Below are 13,926 nucleotides of genomic sequence, written 5' to 3'. Positions count from 1 at the left end.
TAAATGGGGAGGGGTAGCCAATGCCATTGAAGATAGATTTGGGATTCACAATGAATTTAACACGATTGGAGAACTGAGCCAAATCTAACAAAATGAATTGCAACCGGGACAAATGTCAGGTTCTGCACTTTGGCAGGAATAGCCAGCTGCACAGATGTTAAGATGAGGGACATTTGGGTTGCTAACTGTAAATGGGAAAAGGATCCAGGGGTCTTAGTAAACCGGAAGCTTAACACAGGTCAGTAGTGTGATGCAGCAGTAAAAAAAGCTAATGCTATTCTAGGCTGTGGGACGCGGGTGGCGCTGTGGGTTAAACCACAGAGCCTAGGGCTTGCCGATCAGAAGGTTGGCAGTTCGAATCCCCGCGACAGGGTGAGCTCCCGTTGCTCGGTCCCGGCTCCTGCCAACCTAGCAGTTCGAAAGCACGTCAAAGTGCAAGTAGATAAATAGGTACTGCTCCGGCGGGAAGGTAAACGGCGTTTCCGTGCGCTGCTCTGGTTCGCCAGAAGCGGCTTAGTTATACTGGCCACATGACCCGGAAGCTGTATGCCGGCTCCTTCAGCCAATAAAGCGAGATGAGCGTGGCAACCCCAGATCAAGGGAAGTCATAGTATTATTCTATTTTCCTTAGTTGAGCCACACTTGGAAGTCCTGTGTCCGGTTCTGGGCACTCCAGTTTAAGAAGGATGTTTGCAAGCTGGAAGGTGTGCAGAGATCTGGAAACCAAGGGTCTCTAAACCAAGCCTTGTGAGGAACGCTTGAGGGAGTTGGGGATGTTTAGCCTGGAAAAAGAGGAGATATGAAAGCCATCTTCAAATATCCTAAGGGCTGTAACATGGAGGAGGGAGCATGCTTGTTTTCTCCTGCTCTGGAGGGAAGGACTCGAACCCATGGCTTCAAGTGACAAGAAAGGAGATTCTGACTAAACCCGGCCCTCCACATGTTTTGGGACTACAACTCCCATCACCCATGACCACTGGCCCTGCTAGCTAGGGATGATGGGAGTTGTAGTCCCATAACATCTGGAGGGCCGAGTTTGCCTATGCCTGGACTGAATATTCGGAAAAACTTTCTGACGGTAAGAACTGTTCAGCAGTGGAACAGACTCCCGCGAGAGGGGATGGATTCACCTTCCTTGGAGGTTTTTAAACAGAGGTTGGATGGCCATCAGTCATGGACGCTTTAGCTGAGATTCCTGCATCACAGGGGGTTGAACCAAATGAACCCTTCCAACATGTAAGATTCTGTGATAAGAGGAAAAGGTTTCACCCTTCATAGCACCAGACATTGAATGAAGCTAGATGTTGGGAGGACAACGTCAGGACAAATAAAAAGACCTTCGCGCAGCACAATGTTAAACCATGGAACTCTTTCCCACTTGAATGGCTTGAAGAGAGGCTTTCCTCCATAAATCTGTCTTATCGATGGCTATTGGCCATGATGATTAAGCTCCGCTTCCGCAGCTGGGGAGGCAGTGATGCTTCTGAATTTTGCTTGCTGGAAACTGCAGGAGGGGAGATTGCTGCTCTTAAACTCTGCCTGGACATTTGCCCATCACGGCAGTGTTTAGCCTGGGACAGAGGAGATACACGACAGCCACCTTCAAATATCCAAAGATGGAGCAAGCTTGTTTTCTCCTGATCCGGAGGGCAGGACTCGAACCCATGGCTTCGGGTGACAAGAGGTTCTGATTGAACAGGAAGAACTTCCCGGTGGCAAGAGCTATTTGACAGTGGAACAGACTCCCACAACACAGTCATACCTCTCGTTAAATATGCTTCAGGTTGAGCATTTTCGGGTTGCACTCCGCTGTGACCCGGAAGTAACGGAATGCGTTACTTCTGGGTTTCGCCGCATGTGCAGACGCTCAAAATGACGTCACGCGCATGCGCAGAAGCGGCAAATTGTGACCCGTGCAGGTGCGGGTGGGGTTCGCTTCAGGATGCAAACAGGGCTCCGGAACAGATCCCGTTCGCATCCAGAGGTACCATTGTAATAGTAATAATAATAATAATTTATTATTTATACCCCGCCCATTTGGCTGGGTCTCCCCAGCCACCCTGGGCGGCTTCCAATAAAGTATTAAAAGCTTCCCTGCCTTCAGGGCTGCCTTCAGATATCTTTTAAAGATAGGATAGCTGCTTATTTCCTTCACATCTGGTGGGAGGGCGTTCCACAGGGAGGGCGCCACCACCGAGAAGGCCCTGTGCCTGGTTCCCTGCAACCTCACTGCTTGCAGGGAGGGAACCGCCAGAAGGCCCTCGGAGCTGGACCTCTGTGTCCGGGGTGGAGACACTCCTTCAGGTCTACAGGACCGAGGCCGTTTAGGACTTTAAAGGTCAGCTCCAACACTTTGAATTGTCCCCGGAAACATCAAGAGGTGATGGACTCTCCTTCTTTGGAGCCTTTTAAGTAGACATTGGACGGCCACCTGTCAAGGGTGCTTTGGGTGTGATTCTGGCATTGCACGTGGTTGCACTAAAAGACCTTTTTTTGGGGGGGGGTTCCCATCTAGCACCATGACTCTACGACTGAGAAGTTACCAATCCTAACGCTTGCGTTTAATAAACAAGTGTTGGGAACTACAAGGCTGGACTGCTTGCCTCTTCTAGGTAAATTAAACAACGTTCAAGGATACAGAGCAAGCCTTGCTGAAGATCATAGAATCATAAGAGTTGGAAGAGACCACAAGGGCCATCGAGTCCAACCCCCTGCCAAGATGACTTTGATGGCAGGTGCAAACCACGTCCAATTAATTGTTAAAAGAGAGTTCTATTCAAAAGTAAGTGACTTGCTGAACAGCGGCCGAAAAAAGGCTTTTGATAAATGTTCCTGGCCAGAGACTCTGGAGCAAATTAATGGCTCGCAGGGTAAGGTTATTTATTTATTGCATTTGTGTCCCATAAGAGGACCTCCAGGGGGGGTCTCGTTTAATCTACACAACAGCCCTGAGAGGAGGGCTAGGCTAAGAGGAGACAGCGACTCTCCCTGGTCTCAGCCTGACAGCAACCACTGCACCACACTGCCTCTCCCGGATAAGAGAGGGCCCCTTAAATAACTGGTTAAGGAACAGAGAGGAGGAATAAATGGATAGATCTCACAACAGAGGGATATTAAAGGGGGGGGGGCGTCCCCACCAGACTAAGAGTTGCTTTTGGGACTAGTTAATCTAGAGGATGGATGGCGGATGATGGATTGAGGTTTAATCCTGACAAGACAGAAGTACTGTTTTGGGCGACGGGGCGGGCAGGTGTGGAGGATTCCCTGGTCCTGAATGGGGCAACTGTTCCCCTGAAGGACCAGGTGCGCAGCCTGGGAGTCATTTTGGATTCACAGCTGTCCATGGAGGCACAGGTCAATTCTGTATCCAGGGCAGCTGTCTGCCAACTCCATCTGGTGCACAGGATGAGACCCCACCTGCCCGCGGACTCTCTCGCCAGAGTGGTGCATGCTCTGGTTATCTCCCGCTTGGACTACTGCCATGCGCTCTACGTGGGGCTACCTTTGAAGGGGACCCGGAAACTACAACTAATCCAGAATGCGGCAGCCAGACTGGGGACTGGGAGCGGCCGCCGAGACCACATAACACCGGTCCTGAAAGACCTTCCTTGGCTCCCATGATGTTTCTGAGCACAATTCAAAGTGCTGGTGTTGACCTTTAAAGCCCTAAATGGCCTCGGCCCAGTATACCTGAAGGAGCGTCTCCACCCCCACTCTTCTGCCCGGACGCTGAGGTCCAGCGCCGAGGGCCTTCTTGCAGTTCCCTCATTGCGAGAAGCAAAGCTACAGGGAACCAGGCAGAGGGCCTTCTTGGTGGTGGCGCCTGCCCTGTGGAACGCCCTCCATCAGAGGCCAAAGCGATTAACAACTACTTGACATTCAGGAGACATCTTAAGGCAGCTCTGTTCTGGGAAGTTTTTAATGTGTGATATTTTAGTGTATTTTTTGTTTCTGTGGAAGCCACCCAGAGTGGCTGGGGAAACCCAGCCAGATGGGCGGGGTACAAATAATAAATTATTATTATTATTATTATAGAGGTGGCAAAGTTTGCTGACACCTCTCAATTTTCTTTCAAAGGTGGAAAAAGAAAAGTTTTTGCAAGCAGGTTTTAGGTGCTAAATTTATAAATGGGTTTAGAGCAGTCATTTGAGAATCCCGATAGATGTCTGAATTAATAAAACACCAGGGTATAAATGATAAAGTATTATTATATGTTTCATCTCGGCAGCGGATGAAATTGGTTCTGAAATCAAGGGAGCGAACATCTGCAAGCAAACCGATTTTATGTTGTGCACCAGCAATATCATAACCCTTAATGTCTGAATCCTCCATCGCAAGAGCAAAAGGCAGCAATGACAGGGCAGCCTTGCAACGTAATTTTAAGAATGCCATTTTCAAAGGCATTTTAGTGCAATGCTGGCTTATTCTTTCCCGATACAGCTGGCAAATCATTTTTAAGAACATCCTACGTCTAAAGAGAAACCATTCTGGTACTGCAGTTTAAAGAAAGACCAGTTTGGAGTATCAAAAGCTTTCAACACATCTAATTTAAAAGGTTTGCCAAGCTGCTATCTATCCTTTATAGTATTTAAGTAAAGGGACCCCTGACCGTTAGGTCCAGTCGTGGACGACTCTGGGGTTGCGGCGCTCATCTCGCTTTACTGGCCGAGGGAGCCGGCGTACAGCTTCCGGGTCATGTGGTCAGCATGACTAAGCCGCTTCTGGCGAACCAGAGCAGCGCACGGAAACGCCGTTTACCTTCCCGCCGGAGCGGTACCTATTTATGTACTTGCACTTTGACGTCCTTTTGAACTGCTAGGTTGGCAGGAGCAGGGACTGAGCAACGGGAGCTCACCCTGTCGTGGGATTCGAACCGCCGACCTTCTGATTGGCAAGTCCTAGGCTCTGTGGTTTAACCCTCAGCACCAATCCCCTGCAAAATGGATGTGATATTTGTCTACCAATTCCACTTAAATCTTGACTGGCCAATGATGGAAGGATACTCAACCGATTAGGAAGAACAGCTGCTTTTGATCTGTTACAGTTGTTCTGTTTTATATACATTATAAAATGGGTTAGGAACATTCAACACCCCCCCCCCCCAAAAAGATGGATGGGAATTAAAGCAAGGAAGCCATTGGATAAAGTGATGTGTTTTAGTTGAGAAGATGTGCAGCTGGCAGTGACTGACTTGGGAAAATGATATTGGGCTTGTGGGGGGTTAGCAGGATGAAAACAATGTGCAAACAGCAAATTCCAGGTTAGGGATCATTAGGAAAAGGAAAATTTGAATGCTACAACACTTTTGAGCAAATCTATTATTGCAAGTGCACTTGGAATGGATGTGGTCACAGGACTCCCTTGAACCAGAATATCAAAAAATTGTAAAAATAAATAGAAAATTTAAGAGGGGGAGGGGTGATGGGCAAATCCTGGCAATATATACGTGCGGCGTGACTAGAGTCCACCCACCTCATGTTCATTTGGTGGAAAGAGAAGGGACGAACCCAAGACATTTTGCTGCCTGAAGGAAAAGATGAGATAGGGTATTGCATTTCCAGTCTCTAAAAGCCCCCCCTTCATTCTTAGCCCGAGAAGACCCCCAAAGCACCAGGTTTGCCGGTGCCAATGCATTTCCCAGTTCCAGCGCAGCCGATTTAGCAGAACTGATAAAGGACACCGTAGTAAGAACAGCCTTGTTTCGTTCCTAATGTTCACCCCAAAATAAAACAGGGTTCTTCCTTGTAAGAAGGCCTGTGAGTGAAATTACTGGCAGCGCATTTCAGGTTCACGTTCGCTTGCCAAAGCAGGTAATTTGCATTATTAAGTCTTTAAAAAACACAACAGACACACTGTGTGTATCTGGCTGTTAAGCAGAAGGGGGCATGGCTGTGGGCAGGGTTCCTGCACAGTTGGGGCTGGACTAGATTGACTCTCAAGGGCCCTTCCAACTCTGCAATTCTATGAGCCTTCCTCCCTTTCACGTGCAAAGCAACCAGGCTGGCAGATGGCTCGCTCTTTGCCATGGGGCAGGGGCTCCACTGCGCCCAAGGCCAAGGGTCTGCTTAGTGGGGTACCACATGCTCCCCTAACCATCTGCCCGCAGACTGGCCAGAGTGGCGCATGCTCTGGTTATCTCCCGCTTGGACTACTGCAATGCGCTCCATGTGCGGCTACCTTTGAAGGCGACCCAGAAACTGCAATTAATCCAGAATGCGGCAGCCAGACTGGTGACTGGGAGCGGCCGCCAAGACCACGTAACACCGGTCTTGAAAGACCTACGTTGGCTCCCAGGACGTTTCCGAGCACAATTCAGTGTTGGTGCTGATCTTTAAAGCCCTAAATGGCCTCGGTCCAGTATCCCTGAAGGAGCATCTCCACCCCCCTCGTTCAGCCCGGACACCGAGGTCCAGATCCGAGGGCCTTCTGGCAGGTCCCTCCCTGCGAGAAGTGAGGTTGCAGGGAACCAGGCAGAGGGCCTTCTCGGTGGTGGCGCCCGCCCCGTGGAACACCCTCCCACCAGATGTCAAAGAGAACAAGAACTACCAGACTTTTAGAAGACATCTGAAGGCAGGCCTGTTTAGGGAAGCTTTTAATGTTTAATAGATTATTGTATTTTAATATTCTGTTGGAAGCTGCCCAGAGTGGCTGGGGAAACACAGCCAGATGGGCAGGGTATAAATAATAATAATTCTTATTATTACCACTAACAAGCTGCCCACCACCTGCCCTGCCCTTCAGCACTCGCCTCATCCTGCCTCATTGCAGGGCCCAAGAGCCCTCGCCAGCCTGGTGCCCTCGGGGTGTGCTTCGGACTACAAATCCCATCAGCCCTGGCCTACAAGACACTGTGGCGATGGGAGGTGGGGTGACGTATACAGAAAACTCCATTATGGTTTTGTGTGGCCTGCGCACTTTGGAACTCCCTGCCTCTTGATATCAAGCAGACGCCTTCGCTGTAAGCTTTTTGGATGCCTGCTAAAAACACAAAAGATTTAGAGAAGCCTGCGCAGATGCTTTAGGAGGGCTGGGGTTAATTTTAACCTGATCTAAGCATTTCAACGAATTGCATGTTTTGAACCGTGGTTGGTAATCTTTTCAGGGACGGTTTTGTTTCTTGCAAACACCTCCCGAGGCTTTTTAACAATCGAACGGTGCGAGATGGATAAAAATGACGAAACGAAAGGCGAAAACGAAAGGGACGAGGGCTTCGGATCGCTTGGCCAACCTGGAAGGAGCGCCGTCCGAATCTAGGAAGTCAGCAGCCGGTTCCACAACCATCTAAGCTTTTATTTCCTTGCAAACTTTGCAGGGTGAAAGAGAAAAACTTTGTTATTTACAAAAGATGCATTTTTTTGGGGGGGGATATTGTACAGAAAGGGGTGGGGGCGAAGGGGATTTGGCATCTTTAACACCCATGAATATTTATACAAATAACCCCTAATTGAAAAGCCAGACAGTTCCTACGTCTTTTTCCAGAGGAGAGAGGAGCATAACAAAAATGGGGGGGGGGCCTGGCAATTATGTACAGCAAAGAGAACCCCCCAAACTTAAGGCGCAGGAATAGAAGCTTAACAGTCCTGCCTCCACCCCCCCACTTGAAACAAGAGGGGTGGAAGTGTTCACCCCCCTGCCACGTTTTGCACCTGGGGGGTCAGAAGCTACAAAAAGAAGTCCGTTTTTGTTGTCGGGGAGGGGGGGAAGAGTCTTTTAACTCCTTTAGTAATCGTCTTCCTCGGCTGCCGTGGCTCCATCCGACGCCCCACGGGGGGGGGGGGACGCTCTCTTTGCAGAGGCGGCAGAGGAACCCAGGAGTCCTGCGGGCAGCTGGCCGAGAGAGAAGCTTGCCCCTCCAGTGAAGAAGTTAAGTCCTCGGGCGGCGACCGCCCTTAACATTCAGCGAACCACAAAGTTCGGGGGGTTCCCCCCATCTCTCGGAGTTTAAGTCCGTGCCGATTTCGCACCGGAGGCGGGGGGAAATACACACACACACACAACAAAACAAATCGGAAAAAAGCTCTGTAAACATGTTTCCACTCTCAGTAGGAGCTGGGAGGCCAAGTACGCCCCATCACAGTTTCGTGTAATACTTGAGGGGAGAAGGGGGGTCTCTTCTCCGCGCCGACGGCAGCAGCAGCAGCAGCAGCAGCAGGGGGGAGGTAGATGGGCCTCTAGCCAACCCTTGGCTGATGAGGGCTAGAAGCATGAAAAACAAAAGGAGTCGAGCAGGATCCGCACCCAAGAGTCCAGAGGAGGGTGGGAAGGTTGCACAGGTCCACTGCCACCCCGACCGTCCGCCTTCTGCCAACGTAGAAGAAGGTGAGCCCCCCTCGCTCGTCTCCCGCCGGCCCCTGTGCCGAGAGGAAACCGCGTGCGGGGGACCCAGGCGTCCGGGGGACGGCTCTTTTCCGGCTTCGCAGCACCCCCTCCCCAAACCCTCGCGCCGCTCAGAGCTGGCACAAAGTTCTAACACCCCTTTGGTTGGCTCAAGAGGCTTTGAGACAAAAAATAATAATAATGCACGCACACATACACACACACGCACACTCCCCAATCGAAGCACACCCACCCACCAGAACAAAAAGAGGTCGCCGCCGCCGCCGCCAGAAATCTCGCCCCTCCCCAGAAGCAAGTCAATTTGTACAATTTAAGGCATCGGAAAAAACGCAACAACGGAAAACAACAACCCCGCAAAGCTTTTCGCTAATTTTGGGAAACGGCGAGATTTTGGGACGCCGCGGGAGAGGGAATGGGGAGAGACGCCCTTTTCTGAGATCTTCCCCCAAAATGGCCAAATCGGCAAACCGAGACGCAGAGCATCCCTCGGTCTCTTTCTGTCTCCCCCGTCCCAGCGGCCGTCGCAAAGCGATCCATTCCCTTTTCCCCCCAACGCGCGGGACTCTGCCGTCCCTTCTGGCACCCGGTAAAGCGGAAAAAAATTAAAACCAAGTTCCCCCAAAGCAAACACACATACCAATAAAAGAAAGGAAAAAAAAACCAACATATAAACCTCCCACACTGGCAGCCACGAGAGGTTGAACCCAGCACTTACTACATTCATAGTCACATTCCAAATGGTTGCCCCCCCCCCAGACCAAAATACACACAAATATATATATATATATCAGTTAAAGAAAGGCATTGATGCTGCTGCTACTGCGATTAAGGAAGGAGGGAAGTACTTGTGTCTCACAAACACGCAAAAAAAAAAACCACAACCAAAACATTGTCTTATGTAGAGCGAAACTGGCATCAGAATTCGGACTCTTTCCTCCGGGGTGGGGGGGGGCAAAGGCGGAGGAAGAGGAGTCCCACTGTAGTGGCGGCTGTGGGATTGCGTTCCCCCCCCCGGCCCCAACGCACAACCCCTTTCTACCATCTTCACATTTGGTGGATTTCCTCTCGAAACACAGCAACGAAAACCCCACGTAAATTTGGGGTGGGGGGAAGAAGGGGTTGGGGGCTCCCCCCTCCTAAGCATGAATAGCCCCCCCCCCCACCGTCCCAATTAACAGCTGGAATTAAAACCTTTTCCCAGCTTCTTCATGTGCTACAATTCTTTTTTTTTTTAATCTCCTTATTGCTCGGGGTTTTTAATATATATTTTTTTAAAGAAAAACCCCCCATTGATAATACTGGGAGAACAACACACACAAACACACACACACACCCCCAAGACCATTAGGTGGTTGAAGGTCATTTTCGCACGCCCCCCGCCCCAATAAACTGATAAGGCAAATGTTTGCGCGCAAATGCGCGCGCACAAAACAGGTTCTGTGTGTGGGAGAAAATCAAGCATTTATGCAATTGAAGAGGTGGGGGGGCGAGGGGGGGACGGCGAATCCGCCGATCGCTTTCGCGGATGGGGAACGCGTCCCATTTCACTCACAGTCTCTCGCACTCTTCTCACAGACTGGGGAAAAATAATATTATTATTCTGAAGAGCTGGGCGGGCGTTTCCTCCAGTCAGAGAGGAAGGGGCTGCGTCTCTGTCATTCTACTTTTGAGACCCCCCTCCAACAACAACAACAGCAAAGGACCCCCCCCCCCGGATTACAGGTCAGGGTTGGGGAGTCTCCCGCTGCCACAAAGCCAGCTCTTTTTTTTTTTTTTTGTAAACTTTGCCCGTACCTTGATAAAAAGAAATGCACGAAGGAACAGAGAAGTCTTAGGATTAATTTCAGTTCGCAAAACCCCGTCCCGAGGTTTCGCTGCAAAAGGAAGAAAGGAAGGGGGGGGGAAATATCCCAACAGGACACACACAAAATTATATGGCAGGACGGTGCCCCCCCCAACACCCACGCACAAAGGAAGCAGCTTTCCTAAAATACATTCTTGAGGCAATATCCTTCTCCGCCCCCGCCCCCCCCAGGGCAAAAATAAAAATAAAATGAGGAGAGGGTGAAATGGTACCAAGTCTTCGGACGCGAGAGATGCCGTCTCTGTAGCTCATCGCCCGTTCGGCAGGAGAGACGGACGGATGCCGCTCTCGTTGGAGAGGTGGAGGAATAATGCCAAACCGCCCCCCCCCGACACACACACTCCAAAGAGGACGTCTACTCAGGAGGAGGCCTGACCCACTGTGGGGACATCCCCCCCCCCGCCCCACTGCCGCCAAAGGGGGAAGCAGCTTTTGGAGTCACAGAAGAGGAGGAAGAGGAGAAGGAGGTGGCCCTCGATTCGGGGCACCTGGGGTGGGGTCTCCCCTCCCCCACAGATGAATACTGACCAGAAAGTAAAAGCGAGTGGGGCAGAGGCACCGGGGGGGGGGGTATCCGATCCCCCCTCCACCCTGAAAAAACGAGCAGCCTTCCATCCTACTTTGAGAAAGAGGCGGAGAGGGCAGACCGGACCTCTCCAAGCCATCGCCTCGTCCTCCTGCCTTGTAACATAGGAACCATTAAAAAACATCACAGTATTTTAAGTGGGGGGGGGGCCTTATCAAAACGACACACACACACACACACACAATCGATCCTTCCGAGTTTGTGGCCTTACGCAAAGGTTCACATAAAATACGGACGATTGAAAACAAAAAAACGACGATGGACCTTCCAGCGTTTTGGTCATGAGTGTGGGATTTCCCGAAGGGGGGTGGGTGCGTATTTTTTGTCGCTTGCGTCGCGGCTCGAAAGCTGCGTTCGTTTAAAGGATTCCCCCCCCCCTTTCTACACACACACACACACACACCCTGCCTTAAAAAAAAAACGCACAATGCCACAGAGAGGAGGAAAAGCCAATGGCACCAGTGCCTCCGAGACCTTGGCGCGACCGAGCGAGAGGCACCCTTGGGAAAGGGGCGTTCGCAACAATAAGCCCCCCCCCCCCCAAATAAAAAGAGCAGGTGGGCTTTTGCAACGACACACACGTTTACCAGCGAGGTGCGGAAGACGATGAGGGTCTCCCTGCGGCCTCAACCTGTGAGCCTCCGTGAGAGGGAGGTTATAAAGAGAGGTTGGGTGGGGGGCTTAAGAAGGGGGTGGAGCAGGGAAATTGGTTTCCTATGACCCCTGGCCGCCCCCCGCCACTTCTCGGGGTTCTGACTTCCAAGTAGTACCTTGTGTGCACCCAGCGACACCCCCCCACCCGCGTGGGAAGGATTGTAAACAGAACAAAAAATTAAGTTCCTTGCGAGCTCACGCGCACGCCAAAGAAAATCTCTGTTCAAGCATTTTATATATATATATAGATATAAAAGGTTATCATCTGTGAATATACTATATATATATATATATATACACACAAGCACAACCACAGCTACATATGCACAGGAAAAGCACACCCCAACTGTCAGCTCCCTAAATCGGGGTGCAATTGTGTGTGGAAGGGGGGAAGAGTTTAGTCTTAAAAACGCCGGTTCTCCCGAGAGTGGGAGACCGCGAGCAAGACATTGGCGGTGGCTTTCTTGTTTTAAAGTGAGATTTTGAGAAGGAAGCACATCCGCCCCCCCCCCCCGTTTACAAACAGCGCTTTGTTGCTCTTGAAACACCATCTTGTAACAGGCAGCTTTTGGGGTTTGGGGGGGGGAGAGAATAAACGTGGTTCTGCAGCTTTGAAATTGTCGCCCGAGGATGCAATACATTCAATTCTGCTCTGAGTGCACCAGGGAGATAGTTCCTGACGTCGGTAAATTAACTCAGGTCTTTTTCTCCTCGAAACAACGAAAGGGGGGGGGGACAACACTTTCAATAACGATTTGATTCTCAACTGTGTACACGTTAAAAAAAAAAGGAAGAAATCGGGGTGGGAAAGAAGGGTAGGGAAGGTTAAAAAAAAAAAAAAACGCACGCAAACGCACAAAAACCCCAGAAGACTCACAACGCGCCCCCCCCCCCATTCTCCCTTCGGAGTTTTTCCCTTCCTCTCCTTATATCTCAGAATGGAAAAAAAGAAAGTGCGTCTCATGCAGACATGCAAAACAGTCGCCGGGGGGGGGGGGGACACACATCGCCTTCTGTAGCACACAGGAAAGAAAAGGTTTGTACGGTAATTCGCAGGTGGGGAGATTTCGAAAAAGGCGGCTTTTGAGAAAAAGGAAGGCTCTTCGCTTTGCGGGATTCCTTGGATGAAGCCAGAAGGTTTTCTCCAGAGCCGACGGGAATTCTTGGGGTCGAGTTTGCAGAGCAAAAGCAGCTTCTGGTACGAGCAAACCCGCTTCGACGTTAGTGTAAAATTACTCTTTTTGCAAAGCTCTCTTTTTTTTTTTTCCTCCTCCTTTTTTCCCTTTGATTATAAAAAAAAACAATCCACAAAAAAAAAACACAGATAGAATTGTAATGTCCAGAGGGTGGGAGGGGGGGGGAAGGGTAGGCATTTGTGCAATTTCCTTTTTTAAAAAAAATGACGACAAGAACAACAACAGAAGAAAAAAGTCTTATAAAAAATGGCCTCTTCGTAAGAGAAAATATATATACTGTGCGGGGCAAGTCTGAACAGTATTTACACAAATGTATATATTTATATTTATATTTATATATATATATATAGTTATCCAAACAATGGTAAAAAAAAAACACAGTTCCTTTTTTTTTCCTAAGTGCATTTCTTCAAGTTTTTCTTTTTTTTGTCTTATAAATCTTTTTTATATCAAGCCTTTTGTGAAATTGCCATTCACGTTTTTTTTTTGTTTTCTGAAAACTTATCCCCGTGTGAAAAATAAGTGTTTTCTTCTCAAAGATAAAAATTTTTGTAGGTTTTTTTAACGATTTTCTTTATATATATATATATATGTATATAGAAAAAAAAAACATCTGCGATTGCAAAAAAAAATTCTTTTTTTCCTTTTTTTTTTCCTTTTTCCTTTTTAACAAGTCGCTGTAAAAAAAAGTTCTTTTTTCTTTTCTTAGATAAAGTGCATCGGCATTAAAAAAAAAAAGTTTTTGTTCGTTAAGGTGCTTGTTTTTGTTTTTGTTTTTTTCTTGTAAGGAAAGAAGTGCTCAAGATCCTCCTCCTGGCCGGTGTCCAAATGACCGTTGCCGCCACTGACCGCTCCCTCCCCACGACTTCTGACCTCCGGTCCAGGAGGCGAAGGGGGGGTGATGATTGGGATGGGGGCACCTGGCCGCCTCTCTTGCAGTGCACATTCAGCCGAGACTGAAATTGGTTAGATCAAGGCAGCAGCGGCAGAGATACAGAGAGAGAGAGAGAGAGAGAAGAGATATAGACACAGAGAGATGAAAACGAAGAGATATTCCTATTGCTGTGAGTCAGTAGTCCTCCACTGTTTCCAGCTCGCTCGAGGAGCCATGAAGAGCGTAACCTGGAAGGGGAAGACATGGCCCGTCAGGCAGGAGGACAGCGCCCCCCCGAAATCTATCTGACCCATCCTTTTGCCCCCCAACCATTCCCTCCCCTCCCCTTCCCGTCCTGGAAACCCATAGCAGTGGCTCCCAACCTTTCTGTGACATATACTGTATTTTTCCGTGT

General features: G+C 49.4%; 2 protein-coding genes across 8 annotated transcripts in view; both read right to left on the bottom strand.

Moving 5' to 3' along the window:
* Positions 1–13,926, bottom strand: part of TFR2 (transferrin receptor 2) — a 241,654-nt gene that overhangs the window by 96,424 nt on the left and 131,304 nt on the right. The gene's annotated exons all lie outside the window — the stretch shown is intronic.
* GIGYF1 (GRB10 interacting GYF protein 1) overlaps positions 7,270–13,926 on the bottom strand; it is a 57,633-nt gene continuing 50,976 nt past the window's right edge. For all 7 annotated transcript variants that reach the window (XM_083580811.1, XM_083580814.1, XM_083580809.1 and 4 more), the window contains one exon: positions 7,270–13,759. In XM_083580811.1, coding sequence (XP_083436937.1) covers positions 13,707–13,759 — 53 coding nt within the window. In that variant the 3' untranslated portion in view covers positions 7,270–13,706. The remainder of the gene's footprint in view (positions 13,760–13,926) is intronic.

The sequence above is a fragment of the Podarcis filfolensis genome (genome assembly GCF_964270895.1).
Source record: "Podarcis filfolensis genome assembly, chromosome: 13".
NCBI classification, from domain to species: domain Eukaryota; kingdom Metazoa; phylum Chordata; class Lepidosauria; order Squamata; family Lacertidae; genus Podarcis; species Podarcis filfolensis.
The sequence above is the reverse complement of the archived record's forward strand: the minus strand, read 5'-3'. Positions and strand labels throughout refer to the sequence as shown.